Genomic DNA, 17,077 nt, shown 5'->3' on the forward strand with positions numbered 1-17,077 from the left:
GATTACAGGAATGAGTCACTGCACCCAGCCCAGGACTATTTGTTCTCATATTCCTCCTCATACGCAGTTTAGTGTCTGGCATGTAGATGCTCAGTGAATGATTGATTTGGGTAGTTTTGGTTCTTTATACGGACCTTCAGGTTAGCCCCAACGCACTGGCATGGAGCTAGTGACCTGAGCAGGTCTTCACAAAGGTCTGAGGTTAGTAGCAGGTGATAAAAGGGGTTGTGGAGTCTGGACTCCTAACTTAAGTGGCGGAGATGCTAAAAGAGAAATAAAGGCAGCAGAGTTGCTGAGGGTAGGGACTATGGCATTTATTAACCCTGTGTTTCCCCCCTCACTGGTCGCTGCTCTTGACTCGTAGAACAACAGGTACAGAACTGCAAGGGATCATCCCCAGCTCTGTGATCACCAGATCCACAAGCTCTGGGGGAGTCACATCATAGACTAGATTCAACAACCGTAGGGACGCGTGGTTCTGCCAGTTAGCCAGTGCGACATGTTCTCCCCGTTTACACTGCAGATCATCAGGGTCATCTGCAATGGAAGGTGTACCCATTACGTTCTTTCAGAAAAGAAGTTCTAGTTTATCCGCCCCTCTCTCTCCCTCTCAAGTCGTCATAGGTAGCTGGAGGCTTCTCTTTTGCCCTACTTACCTAGCTCATTAGAGACAAAGGCATCAGTCTGCACACGCTCACAGAACTTGTATGTTTCACAGCAAACCAGCACTGGTACATTATGGGCTCGAGCCACCAGGGCTAACTGTGCTGTCCCTACCCGTGACATCACAGACCCGTTGGCCAAGAGTGCATGAGCTCCTAATAGCACCTTGGAAACCTGTTTGTTTCACAGGAGAAGGGGAAGAGAAAAAATGTCATTGTTGTATCAATGCAAAATAAAGTCCCCTACTTACAGGACAGCAACATTAAGACAAGTAATAAATCTCAATACGGCCGGGCGCGGTGGCTCAAGCCTGTAATCCCAGCACTTTGGGAGGCCGAGACGGGTGGATCATGAGGTCAGGAGATCAAGACCATCCTGACTAACACGGTGAAACCCCGTCTCTACTAAAAAAATACAAAAAACTAGCTGGGCGAGGTGGCGGGCGCCTGTAGTCCCAGCTACTCGGGAGGCTGAGGCGGGAGAATGGCATAAACCCGGGAGGCGGAGCTTGCAGTGAGCCGAGATCGCACCACTGCACTCTAGCCTGGGCGACAGAGCGAGATGCCATCTCAAAAAAAAAAAAAAAAAAAAACCTCAACACCTGTGAAAAGAAGGGAAGGAAACAAAAACAAAGAGACAAGTAATAAATCTTTTTGTTTTCTGAGACCAAGTTTCACTCTTGTCGCCCAGGCTGGAGTGCAGTGGCACGATCTCAGCTCACCACAACCTCCGCCTCCTGGGTTCAAGTGATTCTCCTGCCTCAGCCTCCACAGTAGCTGGGATTACAGGCATGCACCACCACTCCCAGCTGATTTTTTGTTTTTTTAGTAGAGACGGGGTTTCTCCACATTGGTCAGGCTGGTCTCAAACTCCCAGCCTCAGGTGATTTTCCTGCCTCAGACTCCCAAAGAGATAGGATTACAGGCGTGACCCACTGGGCCTGGCAAGTAATAAATCTTAATGATGGCTTTTCTTCTGTGAAAACATCTTTTTTTTTTTTTTTTTTTTTTAGGAGCAAAACTGCAAATTTATTTTTGGTCACCTAGCTTCAGGGGAAGAAGGTGGGTAGGGAGAGGTCTGTTGGCCTCCTCTCGGGCGGGGTTCCTGATACAGTCCCGACATCCCGACAGGAGGAGGGGGCTGGGAAGTCCGCCGAAAACATCTTAATGATGGCTCTTCCTCTGTGAAAACACCTGACCACTGACCCACCAAATCTCCCACAGGAAAACTAAACTTTGAAGTTACTTTTGTCTTGTTCTCTCTTCCTGGTTGCTAGTTTCATGTAATGTTTTTGCAATAGCTAAACTGCTGTAACATACTGTCAGTGTTTTTCCAATTAAATATAAACAGAGCTATGTAATTTTTTTATCTTGACACAGGGTTTCACTCTGTCACCCAGGCTGGAGTGCAGTGGTGCAATCACAGCTCACTGCAGCCTCAACCTCCCGGGCTCAAGCAATCCTCCCATCTCAGCCTCTTAAGTAGCTGGAACTACATGCGCATGCACCATGCCCAGCTAATTTTGTATGTTTGTGTGTGTGGAGACAGGGTCTCATTATGTTGAGCAGACTGGTCTTGAACTCCTGGGCTCAAGTGATCCTCCTGCGTTGGACCCCCAAAGTGTTGAGATTGCAGGCGTGAGCCATGGCGCCAAGCCAGGACTATGTAATTCTAATACTTTTAAATAATTGTGGCTGGGCACAGTGGCTCATGCCTATAATCCCAGTACTTTGGGAGGCCGAGACAGGGGAACTGCTTGAGCCCAGGAGTTCCAGCCTGGGCAACATAGCAATATCCCATCCCTACAAGAAAAATAAAAACTAGCTGGGCGTGGTGGTGCACACCAGTAGTCCCAGCTACTCAGAGGCGGAGGTGGGAAGATCACCTGAGCCCAGGAGGTCGAGACTGCAGTGAGCTGTGATCACGCCACTGTACTCCATCTTTATCTCAAAACAAAAACAAAACTAACTTTGAGAAGGTGAGATTATGTCTGTACTACTACACCTTTTTACCTCCAACTTTGGAGTCCTTTTCCTCTGTACTCACCTCTGGGAGCACATAGGAGGCTGCAGGAATCAGCAGGTAGGAGGCTGGGACACCAGCACGGACTAGAGAATGTAGCGTGTGCCTTCCTTCCAGCCATGGCCGGCTGTCCACCACTACCACCCGAAATCGCCGGCCCTCTGTCCAAGCCTCCTGAAGAATTCGTGATACCAGAGATGAGCTAGAGTGAATGAAGAGGAGGATTCAGTTATAAACGTCAGTAACTGATGACTAACTTATTCCCAAAGGCAAATGGGTAGTCCCTTCTTCAGATCATTCCAACTCCCCAATTTGCTCAGTCACAGGGTCTGGATCATACCATCCATATACCAGGATCACATCTCCATTACTGATCTTCTGGTAAGCAAAGCGTGAAATTGCCTGAGCTGCAAGCACAATCTTCTCTTGCACATACCGATCAATGGCTGCTTGAAGTTCTGACTTGGCCTAAATGGAGCAAAATCCTTAGTGAACAAGAAATGGACACTTTTATCCCAATGATGATCATGCCAGGTGCTTGAATATGTGTATGATGACAGGCCCATAGAGGGCCCAGAGATGGCACAAGTCAGAATGCCCAAACCCTTCCTTAACCCTTGACTAGGACAAAACAAAAAACATAGGCTTATGTTGGCCTTCCCGGGGGTTTTGAACATGTTTCTTGATTCTACCCACAGGTGCATGCCTTCCTTATTTCTCATACTCATCACCTCCTCTTCCCGCTTGGAACTGCCCACACTGGTGATTTCCTTGTTAAGGAACTTGATGGCGTTGTGCATGCTCGCTGACAGGGGACGGCACTGAGTCAGGAAGCTGTAATACAACAGCAATACCTTACATCTGTACAACTCTTCACAACTTACAAAGGTTTCACATTAAAAAAAAAAGTCTTTAAAAAGAAAACAGAACAGAAAATGAAAATAGAGATAGAAAAGCAGGAAAAAGAGTATAAGACAAAGATTGGGTGAGGTGGGAGTGGACTTATAGTGTTATCCCTACCTCATGTAGGGTTTTAGTTTATTCACTAGATCCCTGGAGAGTTCTTCACTGGGTGGTGTTGTGTAATCCTGAATCACCTATAGGGTACACAAGGTGATCTGCAAAACGCCCCTTAATAAAGATCTCTGAACGGGGGCTGGGGATAAGCTTCACTGAGGAAAATGTTCTGAGGGTGGGAGTATTCCCTCTGTCCCCCAGAGGTGACCTTGGGTGACAGAGAAGCTGGGGTAGTGTTGGGGGAGGTGGGGTTGGATAGTAAGAGAGAACAGGATAGGACATACCTGCTGCAAGGCACGAAGCAGGGCAATACACCGGGCATTGGAGCCACTGACCAGGCCCTGGGAGTACTGCAGGCCGAGTCGCACCATGGCTGGGTGGATCACAGAGGATGGGATGCTGATGGGATGGCGGTGTCACATACTTCGAAAGGGAGCTTGAGCATCTACTGCCCTGCCCACCTGCCCCTGATGAAAAGGAACTTCCTTCACTAGCAGATTTCCCCACTTCTTCTACAGTTCTGCCTTGGGTTCATACTTCTTCCTGCAGAGCCCACCTTACTAGACACTTTCAATACTGACTTACTAAAACTCCTCAGACTCAAAAGTTATGACAATCTCATAGGATCCTACCTCATAAACTGGGTCAGAGAGTTTTGTCTGCTGTACTGGGGTAGGTGAGAGAAGAGACTGACTTTGGATCCATAATCCTTTCGTGTAGGAACCTTGACAAAACAAGGAAACAGGACCAATGGCCCAGAGTTTAAAAATGATGGGATAAAGCTGGAAAGGAAGTGAACAGTAAGACTACTCTGACCCAAGCACGCATCCTTCTCACTTTGCACCCAGCACCTTTCCTCCTTCCAGTCCATTTCCCTAGTCTCTTTCTACCCAGGCACCAAACCCACTTCCTACCTGTTGACGCTCTGGTTTTTTAACAAGCCTTCTCAGAAGTAGGTCATCAACCTGAGGGTACTCAGGGAGACGCTTCACTCCTGAAAGATAATGATCATGTTTTCAGGACACTGTAGGTCTTGAAATGTGTAATTTGCTCTTAGGGTATAAGGGGCACCAAGAAAAACAGGATGAGGTGGGGAAAACAGGGAGAATAGAGTAGAAAAGGAAATAGGGATAGGATGATGGGAAGAATTCAGAACTCTGGGTCCCAAGGTGAGAATGAGAGGGGACAGCTGTTTTACTACAGGGCAGCCTGAGCTGGTGGTAGAATTAGGAGTAAGGAAGGTCCTAAAATGAAGGGAAGATACCTGAGGGGGTCTCTCCAGCTGTGCTGGGGCTGGCCTTAGGAGGTGGTCCTCCTTGTTCCCCTTTTCTTGCCTGTTTCAGGGCCCGCTCTGCCTCCTGCTTGGCTCGACGCTCAGCCCGAAGTTCAGCCTTACTCCGACCAGCTGTAACTTTCTCCCCAGGAGTGCCCAACTGAATGCCCGATTCTGGCAGTTCTCTGGTTGGGCCCACTAAAAGCATCAAAAAAAAAAAAAAAAAAAAGGTGCCCAAGCTGCAGGGAGGTGATATCCGTGCCCCAGCTAAAACTAGCTTCTCTCCTTGTAAACCTCTTTGCTTTACACACTTGCTCAAATCAACTTTATCCTGTCTCTCCCTTCTCTCTCCCACCACATCCCTCTACCAGCTCCACACCCCAGCCCTTTAAAAAAGACCCCGCACCTTGACATTGGGCTGCAGATACAGCAGAGCCAGTTTCTGGTTCTGCCCCCTTTTCTTCCTTCCGTTTCTTCTTCTGCTGTTTCTTTTCCTTCCGAAGCTGCAGCTTCTCTTCTTTGGTCATTTCCCTCCCCACTGCCTAAGACACAGACATAGGATACTGCTCTTCCCCAACAATTCCAAAGGGGAACAAACACTATTGGATGCTTACAAGAGTACATGGTTAAATCCCTAGTTCTCCCTAACTTCCACAAGCTACCTGTTACAAGCTTACATCCACAGAGACTGACGTTTCTCCTCCAGGGACAGAATCATATATCGCCAGAGTTGCAAGACCTCTGTAAAATCTCCTGGCTTTACTGAGAAATAAACTGACACGGGATGGGAGCTGGGGCGGAATAAAGCTGGCACAACCTCCTGCGTAGCGCTTGGCAGGCGGCTGGGGAGGGAAGCCTCACTTACCCCAGGCCCAGGGCGAAGCTCCGCCTTCATCCCGGATCCCGAGTCTGCATCAGAAAACAGGGCACAAAGTGAGCCAGACAGACTCCGGGAGGGCTTGGGGGCACTAGCACTCGGCGCAGCCGGCTGCTGGGTTAGCATGACCATGGCTTCGCCGACAGGCGCGAGGTGAGCCAAAGATCCGCGTGGGGACGCACTGCGCGGTGGATCAAAGGAAAGGAGGGGTCACCGATCCTCCTCACAGGAACCAGCCGGTGCACGGCGCGTGACTGCGCTAGAGACTGTGTAGACCGGCGCCCAGCGTGGCGCTGGAACGGAGCGGCGGGGCCCAAAGGCGCTCAGGGCCGGGCACTAGCTGTCCAGAGCTCGTCGGCCCTCGTACCGGTAGGCAGGCCTGGCTCTTCACTCACCCTCGCGAACAGCCACGGCCACAGCAGCCATCGCCCTCAGTCCTAGGCTCCGCCCGCCTGGTCACGGAGCCGCCCGGCTGCCTCGCTCCGTGGCCGCTGGGCCCACAGCGCCACCTGGGCTGGAGGCTGAGCCGCCGAAGCAAGACGCGCAGCCCTAATCGGACTATAATTTCTGACGGGCCCCGGGGCCCCGCCCCGCACTACGGGTTGCAATGAGGGCCAACTCCACTTTGGGCTCCTTGTCCCGAGAGGCGGCTCTTGCCCTTTAGACTACAGTTCCCAGCATGCCCGGGCTACTGCGTCCCAGAACCGACGTCCCACCGCCTTCCCACATCGGATCGCAGGGCTCCCAAAATGGCGAGTGAGGCTGCGGGGACTCGCTGAGCAGCGGAGGGGGAGCGTGCAGAGCCGCTGCGGCCCTCACAGTCCGGAGCCCGGCTGGGCCGTGCCGTAGGGAACATGCACTTTTCCATTCCCGAAACCGAGTCCCGCAGCGGGGACAGCGGCGGCTCCGCTTACGTGGTGAGGAGCGGCCGGAGCCGGGCCGGGCAGGGGCGGGGATAACGGGCCCGAGCCTTCTCGGAGCGGCCTCCGAGGCCTGACCGCCAGCCTTCGGGCCTGGTCCTGGGCCGCCGACTCCCGACGGCCTCTCTGGGAGCTCATCTCGTGTGTGTGATTGGTCGCCCGAGCTCCTGTAGGGTAGGCCCTTAGGCCGGGTCGCCTCCTGGAGCTAGGCCGCAGCTGCCCTGGTGGGCGTCACTGGCCTCTTGGGCAGGGAGACTGCAACACAAGCGTCCGAATTTCCCCTGGACTGGCTGTTCAGCTTTGGGACCTGGCCCTGGGGAAAACAAGCGAACTAACCCTCGGGAGATTAGCGCGTTACTCAGGCGGAGTTGCCAGGCAACTTCCGGCCAGGGTTCTCAAGGGGGTTGCTCAGACCGCAACCCTAAAATGCTTGACTACTTTTGTGTCCTCAGGCCTATAACATTCACGTGAATGGAGTCCTGCACTGTCGGGTGCGCTACAGCCAGCTCCTGGGGCTGCACGAGCAGGTGGGACTAGCACCCCTGCCTTGAGACAGCTTCAAGCCCTTCCCTACACGTGGGCATCAGTGTCTCCCTTTACCCGCTCTTCTTGTTCCCGTAGACTGTAGTTCCCCTTTAATCACTGCCACAGGGAAGGGTCCTGGTTTATCTTGTTTGACATTTCCGGCAACTCCCTAAGAAGCTTAATGTCCGCGCAACAACTGCCCCTTCCTGTCCTTATATCCTGGTTCTCTGTCCTGTCTTACTGCCCTAGTAGCCTTTACCCCTGCATGGGCAAACCAACCCTTCCCCCCGACTACCTCCACCTAGGCTGTCAAAGCACATTCTTTCTGTCATCTGAGCTGCAACTTGAAATTATTTTCCCTGCTTGTACAAACGATTCACCGATTTCCTTTTGTGTTCTTCGGCTCATTTCACTGTGTTTAGCTGTGCCAATTATCGTTATGTATCTGTGATGCAATGTTTTCTCCTCCTTTCTTACCAGATCATGAACTCTATTTAACTCAGTAGAGTTCTACTGATAATTAGTTGTGCAACCCTGAGGAAGTTACCTGATTTTTTTTTTTTTTTTTTGAGATGGAGTTTCCCTCTTGTTGCCCAGGCTGGAGTGCAGTGGCACGATCTCGGCTCACAATCTCAGCTCTGCCTCCTGGGTTCAAGCGATTCTCCTGCCTTAGACTCCCAAGAAGCTGGGATTACAGGCGCCTGCCGTCACACCCGGCTAATTTTTGTATTTTTAGTAGAGACAGGGTTTCACTATGTTGGCCAGGTTGGTCTCAAACTCCTGACCTCAGGTGATCCACCCACCTTGGCCTCCCAAGATGCTGGGATTACAGGCATGAGCCATGGTACCCGGCTGTTACCTGATTTCTTTGGGCCTCGGTTTCTACACCTGAAAGATGGATTCTTTGATCTGCAAAGTCCCTTTAAGTCCTAAGATACCTTGTGAACAGACTTAATGCTATTAACTGTGCACTTTATAAAGCCCTTTCCTTCCTGTGAGGGTTCAGTGAACAGTCTTGCTAGGTGGTCAGGGGGCTCCCTATAGGTCCCAACCCAGTACCAATCCTCCCCATACTGTGGAGGGGCTGACTTGTACACAATAAGGTAGAGAACAGCTTCTATCTAGGACAGCTCCCTTGAGATGCTACCTCTGTCAAAGGAATTGTTTCTCAGATGACCAGGGTAGACAGGGGAGCAGGGACTGAGGGAAGGGAGGGGCACCCAAGAGAACATTATGAGCGTATGTAGATTGCCTCATCTCATTTTCTGTGTTTATGTGAAGGGTTGTATCTCTTTCTCTAAATAGCTTCGGAAGGAGTATGGGGCCAATGTACTTCCTGCATTCCCCCCAAAGAAGCTTTTCTCTCTGACTCCTGCTGAGGTAGAACAGAGGAGAGAGCAGTTAGAGAAGTACATGCAAGCTGGTGAGTGGTTGCAGGAAACTAGGTTGACTATATTGAGGACTATGGGGAGAGACTTAAAAACAGCTGGTTCTGTAGAAGGGCCTGATTTAATTTCTAGATCTAGGAAGCCTCTTGTTTGATCTGTTATGCAATTAGCAAAGTAAATAGTCTATGAGGATGTGTAACTCTATGTACTAGCAGAACAATTTGGGCACTAACATCTATGAGAAATAGTAGCATAACACTAGTCTTAAATTAAGATCAGTGGAGAGAACTTAATTTGTATCTGATGTGCTTTAGATTAACATCATTGTTATTTCCCTAGTTCTATAGACTGGACTCACCTAGATGGCAGCCAAGGGTGGGGCAGGTGAAGAATTTATGCAAACAGTGAGGTGAGGCGAGGCCAGCTGGGGGATGTGGCAGGCCACCATCAGCCCAGGAAATGGGGTCGGGGGAACCTACTGAGAGGAGGACTGGGGAGCCAAGAGTGAGTCCTAAGTTCCCGTAATATCATTCTCTTGTTCTTATAGTTCGGCAAGACCCATTGCTTGGGAGCAGCGAGACCTTCAACAGTTTCCTGCGTCGGGCACAACAGGTAAGGACTTTGGGTGGGACCAAGATTTAAGGAAAGGACCTTGCTGTGGAAGGTCATGTCTTTTATTTTTTTGAAACAGAGTCTTGGTCTGTTGCACAGGCTGGAGTGCAGTGGTGCAATCTCAGCTCACTGCAACCTCTGCCTCCCAGGTTCAAGTGATTCTCCTGCCTCAGCCTCCCCAGTAGCTGGAATTACAGGCACCTGCCCCCATGTCCAGCTAATTGTTGTATTTTTAGTGGAGACGGGGTTTTGCCATGTTGGCCAGGCAGGTCTCGAACTCCTGACCTCAGGTGATCCACCTGCCTTGGCCTCCCAAAGTGCTGGGATTGCAGGCATGAGCCACCACACCAGGCCAGGCCATGTCATCTTAATAACAGAGGAGTCATCTTTTTTTTTTTTTTTTTTTTTTTTGGGGACGGAGTCTCGCTCTGTCACCCAAACTGGAGTGCAGTGGCCGGATCTCAGCTCACTGCAAGCTCCGCCTTTCGGGTTCACGCCATTCACCTGCCTCAGCCTCCCGAGTAGCTGGGATTACAGGCGCCCGCCACCTCGCCCGGCTAGTTTTTGTATTTTTTAGTAGAGACGGGGTTTCACTGGGTTAGCCAGGATGGTCTCGATCTCCTGACCTCGTGATCCGCCCGTCTCGGCCTCCCAAAGTGCTGAGATTACAGGCTTGAGCCACCGTGCCTGGCCAGGAGTCATCTTTTTTAATGGAATGGAACTTCTTCTGTTCCTATGAAATCAAAGAAATCCCAGCCTGTATTTAAGCAGCTGAGAATAAAGATACACAAGGGACCTAGAAATAGAGTTGGGCATAGGTCAAGGCAAGGGACAAGACAGTGCCTCCCATCCCCATGTGTGCTCACAACAGGAGACACAGCAGGTCCCCACAGAGGAAGTGTCCTTGGAAGTGCTGCTCAGCAACGGGCAGAAAGTTCTTATCAACGTGCTAACTTCAGATCAGACTGAGGATGTCCTGGAGGTGAGGTGCTTGTTCAGCACTGCCCCTTCTTCCCCTGCATGCCAGGGTCCTGGGCTTGGAGAATGATTGGAACCAGCCAGTATGATGAGCTATACTTTTATCCCTGTCCCCAGGCTGTAGCCGCAAAGCTGGATCTTCCAGATGACTTGATTGGATACTTTAGTCTATTCTTAGTTCGAGAAAAAGAGGATGGAGCCTTTTCTTGTGAGTTTCTCTGGACTTGACTGCTTCCTTGTACTTCCAGTAGTGAGTTTGCAACCCCTCTAACTCCCTACCCCCACCCCCAGAATGAACATTGCCTCAGGGTACTTCTTGATTTCCCTTCCTTTAAATCTCACTACATTTTCCTTTTTTTTTTTTTTTTTAAACCCATAGTTGTACGGAAGTTGCAAGAGTTTGAGCTGCCTTATGTGTCTGTTACCAGCCTTCGGAGTCAAGAGTATAAGATTGTGCTGAGGAAGAGGTCAGGGCTGGGCCTGGAAGGGGCGGGGTGGGAGGGTGCTGTGCTGGATTGGATTATTGGGCCACACATTGAGACAGAATAATCTGGACAAGGGGGTGTAGTGCTGGGTGTTTCTGCCAGGCCTCCCAAGCTTCCTCCCATTATACCATTAGCCCCTGATAGTTCAGATTGCGCCTGTTTTGCCCGTTTTCCATTCTACTTCTTGCCTTACCCCAGCTTAGCCCCTTTACCCCTTTCCACCCGTTGGCCTCACAGTTATTGGGACTCTGCCTATGACGACGATGTCATGGAGAACCGGGTTGGCCTGAACCTGCTTTATGCTCAGGTGAGCTTGGAGCTGCCTCAGAACCCTTCCCCTAAAGAAAGTAACTGGTGACTCACTCTCCCAAGAAAACTGCTGTCATGTCTTTGTTCCGTTTGTGGGGAAGTTCCTAGAATACTATCAGTGCTGCTGGCACAGTATCTACTCTCTCTACTTTTATTAAGCTGACAAGATCAAGGACTTACTGCAAAGAAGTCGCTCAAGTGCGGGGCTAGGGGTCAGGCTGGACAGAGGTAATGGTAGACACTTTCCTTTGATTGCTGACTGGGACCTCCTACTGCCTGCCCCTTGTCTCTACTATAGACAGTATCAGATATTGAGCGTGGGTGGATCTTGGTCACCAAGGAACAGCACCGGCAACTCAAATCTCTGCAAGAGAAAGTCTCCAAGAAGGAGGTGAGCCCTGCCTCTGTCTCCCTCCAAGGGGTTGCTTTTTCTGCGCTGCCCCATTCCCCCTTCTAATGTACCCCCACATGATGACCATTTTCAGTTCCTGAGACTGGCCCAGACACTGCGGCACTATGGCTACCTGCGCTTTGATGCCTGTGTGGCTGACTTCCCAGAAAAGGACTGTCCTGTGGTGGTGAGCGCGGGCAACAGTGAGCTCAGCCTACAGCTCCGCCTACCTGGCCAGCAACTGCGAGAAGGCTCCTTCCGGGTCACCCGCATGCGATGCTGGCGGGTCACCTCCTCTGTGAGTCGGGGTGGGAGGGGGAGGCCTGGCAAGCCTTGAGCTTAGGTATGGGCTGCAGTGGATCAGGGAGCCAGACAGGTTGGTCAGAGTGAACTCAGCCTAATTCCCCTTCCTCTCCCAGGTGCCATTGCCCAGTGGAAGCACAAGCAGCCCAGGCCGGGGCCGGGGCGAGGTGCGCCTGGAACTGGCTTTTGAATACCTCATGAGCAAGGACCGGCTACAGTGGGTCACCATCACTAGCCCCCAGGTGTGAACCTAGCCTCAGGCCTCCTCTGGAGCACCTTAGATAAAAGTGCAGGGTTTCCAGTACTCAATATGGGAGCCATTAGTGTTGCTGGGCTCAGACTGACCACTCTTCTCAAGCTGGACACTCTTTCTTGCCCTCAGGCTATCATGATGAGCATCTGCTTGCAGTCCATGGTCGATGAACTGATGGTGAAGAAATCGGGCGGCAGTATCAGGAAGGTAGGCAGCAAGTGTGGACTGAGCAGTGAGCAGGTGGCAGGGGGCCTTTTGTCCTAGATGTGAGGCTTCTCTTGAGAGAGAGGGGGAGTGATCCTGCCCTCACCGGCACCTTGTATCTGTCTCCAGATGCTGCGCCGGCGAGTGGGGGGCACTCTGAGACGCTCAGACAGCCAGCAAGCAGTGAAGTCCCCACCACTGCTTGTAAGTATTACTTCCTGGTCAGAACCCTGGCTCTTAGCCCTGCCTCGCCTCACCTAGTGAGTTTCTGACATCTCTGCCTCTTCTTCCCCAGGAGTCACCTGATGCCACCCAGGAATCTATGGTCAAACTCTCAGTGAGTTCCAGGGTTGGTGAGGTTGCTGTTTGTTGGGGGATCTTGCATGCTCAAGCTCTCTGACCCTACCCTGCCTTTGTTACAGAGTAAGCTGAGTGCTGTGAGCTTGCGGGGAATTGGCAGTCCCAGCACAGATGCCAGTGCCAGTGATGTCCACGGCAATTTCGCCTTCGAGGGCATTGGAGATGAGGATCTGTAATCTCCACTGCTTGGATGTCTGCCCTCTACCCGTGGAATTTACAGAAACTTGCCCTGTGCCTGTGTCCCCCAAGCTGGGGGTGGAGGGGTCTTTTCCTTCTCCCTTCCTACCTTCCCCTTTTCTCTTGGCCAGGGGCCTTGTAACCTACCTTTCCTCATCCCCTGGGCTGGCTGCACAGAGGATTGCCCCTTCTCTTTTCAGAGCTGGCCCTTGATGCCAAATTAGTATTTAGTATTTTGCACAAAGTCTAAGGGACCATGGCTACCTGCCTTGGGGAGGAACCACAACTCCCTCTGGGCCGCTTCTGGTTTCTTGGGGCCATGGGCCAAAGGCCAAGGGGATGGGCAGAGGTCTGTGTTTGGTCTGGCCCAGTTCCCCATCATTAAACTCAGCCTGATTGCTGCCTACCTCTGGTTCCCTCTCACTGCCCCTGCTTCCCCCATCACAGCATGGACTACTATGCTAAGGGTAAGGCCAAATTGCCTGCCATTGCCAATTCAGCATAGACATGGCTTTGTTAGTGTTTTCTTTATTATAAAGCACTGAAATAAGTTAAATAAACAGGTGGGAGGCTGGGCAGTCCCCCAGCCAGTTTGTCCACAGCCCTTGGGAGCAGTGGAGGTGAATATAGGGGCCTTCTCACTGAGCTGGTGAAGTGCATCAGTCAAGGCAAGGCCCCCTGGTCCATATGGCCCCCCGCCCATGGGGTTGGGCTGGTCCTTATAGTGCCTAGGTTAGTCTGTGTGGAGCCCCTGGCCAGCGGGGGAGAAAAAGGTGGCTTCTGGTCCGTCTGTATAAAACATGGGGAAGAAGGACCTAGTTCAGGGTGAGTCTGTATGGACAGCCCGGCTGCCAGCAGTCCCCAGGGCTGGTGGGCCCCGAGAGCTCAAAACAGAGGGTGGGCTATGAGGTGGGGCCCAGCCCTCAGAGGCAGAGAGACCAGGCCCTCCTGCCCCACCGTGGCCATGCACCTTCTGGTGGCGCTTGTAGTTGTCCCAGTGGCCCGTGGTATAGGCGCAGGTGGTACAGCGGAAGGGCTTCTCGCCTGTGTGCCGCAGCATGTGACGTTTGAGGTTCATGCTCTGGTTGCAGCTGTAGTTGCAAAGGCTACACCGAAAAGGTTTGTCACCAGAGTGGATGCGACCATGACGCTTGAGGTTGGCCAGATTGCCACAGGCATAAGGGCAGAGGGGGCACTTGTAGGGCTTCTCTCCTGTATGGACGCGCTGGTGCCGTTTCAGGTTATCCAGATGAGCGGAGGCATAAGGACAGCGGGCGCAGCGGAAGGGCTTCTCGCCACTGTGTGTCTTCATGTGCCGGGCCAGGTGGTTGGGATAGTGAGTGGCAAAGGGGCAGAGGCTACAGGCAAAGCCTTTGTCACTGGGGCCTTGGGGGCCCCCACTGGCACCCCCTCCAGCCTCTCCTCGCATGCAGCGCCCACACATGGCAGCTCCCAGCCGACTACCCTCACCCTCCTCCAGCTCTTGTCCACAGCCCCGGCAAGTCCAAGGGAATAGCAGCTCTGGCAGTGGTTCTGATCCAGTTCCACAGAGGCCCTCCCCTTCACCCCGCAACTGCCCACAGTCTGGCAGGAAACTGGCACCACCTGGTGGCACATGGAGGCTCAAATCTGGAAGGAGCAGAGCATCTGTGGGGACAAAGACCTGGGCTATGAATCCAATCCAAGCATTCCTAGGGCCAGCCACCCATGTCCCAAGGTCTTTGGTCCCTGGTCTCTCTTACCTTCAGGTCGCCGGGGCACCGCCCCTTCCTGCTCTGTGGGACTGGGAGGCCGGGCTGGTCGTGGAGCACAGCAGCGGAAGCCACAGGTCGGGCAGGGAGGAGTGGGGGGCCCTGCGTGGGTACGCTGATGCCGCCTCAGGTTGCCCAGGCTGCTGCAGGCAAAGGGGCAGTGGGGACAGCGGTAGGGCTTCTCGCCAGTGTGGGTGCGGGTATGTCGTGTCAGGTTGACGAGCTGGGCTGAGGCGTAGGGGCAGCGGCCACAGCGGAACGGCTTCTCTCCGCTGTGTGTCTGCATGTGCCGCTTCAGGTGGCTCGAGTAGTGGGACACGAAGGTGCAGAGGCGGCATGAGTACAGTAGCCGTGGGGGCAGCAGGGGCCCCCCACCCGGCCCTCCTGCCCCACAACACGGCCCCTCACCTGTCGGCCCCCCACACAGCTGGCAGGCTGGGCCTGGCCTCTCACCCCTGGCCTCCCCTGGACCCCTGGCTGGCTCCTCAACTTCACTCTCCGCACTTAGTGCCCGGCCGCCCCCAGACTCATCGTCGCTCAGCCCGTAGGGAAGCCCAGGCCTGGCCCCCAGAGAGTCTCCTGGTGAAATAGACATGAGAAGAGACATCAGCATGGGGTAGGATCAGGCTCCAAACTCTCCCCTTTTCAGTATGGTCTCCCCACTTGCTTGGCTCCACCCACCCTTAGCTTTGATGATCCCTTTAGTTCCCTCCTAGGAATCAAGTTCTCCCCTGCAGTAATTCCTGAAAATTCAACATGAATTGTCTACCTCTTAGACTGGACTAATCTAGTGATGGTAGAATTGATCTGTATCTAGTTTCACTGAATGGGCAAGGATCAAGGGCTCACAGTGGACCACAGACTGAAATGAATCAATAATATAATTCTTGAGATAAGAAAGTAAAAATACAAAAGGCAGAGAACCCCAAGACCTTTTTCTAAAGCCTATTCCTAAGGCCCCTTTTAGTAAAGAGCTGATATAAAATAAAACCTATCTCTGAGGCAAAATTTGGAGGGAAGTGGAGACAATGAAAGTAATGCATGTAATACCAATTGTCTGCTTAAAGAACAGATTGATATTTACATGGATCCCCTCAATGACTTTCAAAAAACATCTTGCATAAATGGATGGGTTAGTCCAGCAAATTAGGGTAGGATGCTGCTAAGATCAGGGAAGAGGGGCATGGAAGGATACAGACAGAAACTAAAACCTCTCAATACAAAAGGAGCTTACGCTGCAGGTGAAAGGGAGTTAAATTAGACGTCAGTACTGGGTTGAATGATTTACAGAGAGTTTGCTTCCCTGAACCTCTCTTAAAAGTAAATACACATAAGGAATGGGCTAGGAAGAGACAGGGCATTTACTTTTCATCAGTTGCTCCATGTGATTCACCCACCCTCCTATTCATATCACCTTTGACCGGGCCTCAGAACTTCACCTCAACAAAGTGATGGAAGTGATGGGACCATTAAACAAATGAAGTCATCTAGCTCAAATGTAAGCTCAACCAGCTCTCGGTTGTGGCAGGAAATGGTGCCCTAACCTGCCTTCCGAAGGGCTGGGGTCTCCAGCGGCCACTAATCCTTAACCAAGTCCCGAAAACCCACCTTCCGAGTCTCTCTCGAAGCCCATGAGCTGGTCACTGTTGCCGTCGCCTTCCTCCTCTTCCTCTTCCTCCTCAAACTCCAGATCCTGGCCTAGTAGCAAATCACTCTCCAATACCAGGGCCCCGGGTCCTTCGTCGAGGGAGTCTTCAGTATCCACTGAAGAGGGGAGGGGGCTTGTGGATTCTCCCTCAGGAGCCAGCCCTCGTGGACTACACTTCCCGTACTCGCTGACCCACTCTGATTACCTTAGTGCCTCGGTGGGAAGCTAGGAGTCTGGATCGCCCACTTCATCCCTCAGGAGTCCCCCTCCACCCTGACCTGAGCCCACTCCACTGACCCCACCCCCGCTCCTCTCCCCTCAAGGCCCCTGACCCCTGACCTTTGACCCCCTCGCATTTCACGGGCTGCGGGTGGCTTTGCTTCCTTCGGGGCATCGTGACCGGCTCCAGCCCGACGCGCCTCCGGCCTGCGGCCGCCCGACCCCGCCCCTCCTATCTCGGCCCGCCCGTCTGCCCTTCCTCTCAGGGCCCGCGGGCCGCCCCCATGCAGCGGCGCGGGCCCTGGGCAGCCCCCGGCCCTGGCCCCGGCGCCCAGCTCAGGCCGCTCCCGCCGCCGCCGCCGCCGCTTCCATTCATGGAGCCCCCTACCCCCCTACGGAGACCAGCTGGTACCTCCGTACTCGCTTCCGCTTCCGCCGCCGCAGAGCCGCACGGGACGCGTAGTCCAGGGGAAGCGGCGGCGGCAGGAGCCTCAATGGCGTGACCGGGAAGTGATTGTGATGAGACGGCGAGCGAGCCAATCACAGGCCGGGGAGAGCCGGCCGGGGAGCCGCGCAGGAGGCCTCCAGCCCGACTCCAGGTTTCAGGCCCGCCAGACCAGTCCCGACTCCTCCCTGGGGAAACTAGGAGAGCATTTCTGGCTCTAGGAGGGGACGAGGGGTAGCCGCCACGCCCGCCAGGCC

General features: G+C 53.0%; 3 protein-coding genes across 8 annotated transcripts; 1 reads left to right on the top strand and 2 right to left on the bottom strand.

Annotated features, from left to right (window-relative positions):
• Positions 1-289: 289 nt before the first annotated feature.
• On the bottom strand, positions 290-6,449 carry EIF2B4 (eukaryotic translation initiation factor 2B subunit delta). Of its 4 annotated transcripts, none has more exons than XM_023229977.2 (13): positions 6,248-6,449; positions 5,841-5,884; positions 5,382-5,517; positions 4,967-5,173; positions 4,617-4,696; positions 4,335-4,426; positions 3,987-4,101; positions 3,706-3,782; positions 3,417-3,519; positions 3,026-3,153; positions 2,710-2,887; positions 657-837; positions 290-537 (listed from the first exon to the last, which is right to left on the bottom strand). In XM_023229977.2, exons 1-13 carry the CDS (start codon positions 6,276-6,278, stop codon positions 338-340), a joined length of 1,572 nt encoding a protein of 523 aa, XP_023085745.1. In that variant the 5' UTR covers positions 6,279-6,449; the 3' UTR covers positions 290-337. The 4 variants fall into 4 exon arrangements, with proteins under 4 accessions (XP_023085745.1, XP_023085746.1, XP_023085743.1 ...); XM_023229978.1 differs by having other exon boundaries at positions 3,987-4,075; positions 6,248-6,415; XM_023229975.1 differs by having other exon boundaries at positions 5,841-6,263.
• A 24-nt stretch (positions 6,450-6,473) lies between these two features.
• SNX17 (sorting nexin 17) lies at positions 6,474-13,163 on the top strand. Its single transcript, XM_023229983.2, has 15 exons — positions 6,474-6,769; positions 7,225-7,299; positions 8,603-8,720; positions 9,233-9,297; positions 10,169-10,279; positions 10,393-10,483; positions 10,655-10,742; positions 10,998-11,067; positions 11,368-11,460; positions 11,555-11,758; positions 11,880-12,005; positions 12,146-12,223; positions 12,350-12,424; positions 12,516-12,557; positions 12,643-13,163. The coding sequence occupies exons 1-15, from the start codon at positions 6,707-6,709 to the stop codon at positions 12,754-12,756; spliced, it is 1,413 nt and encodes a 470-aa protein (XP_023085751.1). The 5' UTR covers positions 6,474-6,706; the 3' UTR covers positions 12,757-13,163.
• ZNF513 (zinc finger protein 513) lies at positions 12,860-16,901 on the bottom strand. 3 transcript variants are annotated; one of them, XM_023229981.2, is made up of 4 exons: positions 16,788-16,901; positions 16,117-16,272; positions 14,500-15,087; positions 12,860-14,404 (listed from the first exon to the last, which is right to left on the bottom strand). In XM_023229981.2, exons 2-4 carry the CDS (start codon positions 16,139-16,141, stop codon positions 13,578-13,580), a joined length of 1,440 nt encoding a protein of 479 aa, XP_023085749.1. In that variant the 5' UTR covers positions 16,142-16,272; positions 16,788-16,901; the 3' UTR covers positions 12,860-13,577. The 3 variants fall into 3 exon arrangements, with proteins under 3 accessions (XP_023085749.1, XP_023085750.1, XP_023085748.1); XM_023229982.1 differs by lacking the exon at positions 16,788-16,901 and adding an exon at positions 16,362-16,441; XM_023229980.1 differs by having other exon boundaries at positions 13,266-14,404; positions 16,496-16,810.
• Between the last annotated feature and the right edge of the window lie 176 nt (positions 16,902-17,077).

Source organism: Piliocolobus tephrosceles, chromosome 15 (genome assembly GCF_002776525.5).
Source record: "Piliocolobus tephrosceles isolate RC106 chromosome 15, ASM277652v3, whole genome shotgun sequence".
Taxonomy (NCBI): domain Eukaryota; kingdom Metazoa; phylum Chordata; class Mammalia; order Primates; family Cercopithecidae; genus Piliocolobus; species Piliocolobus tephrosceles.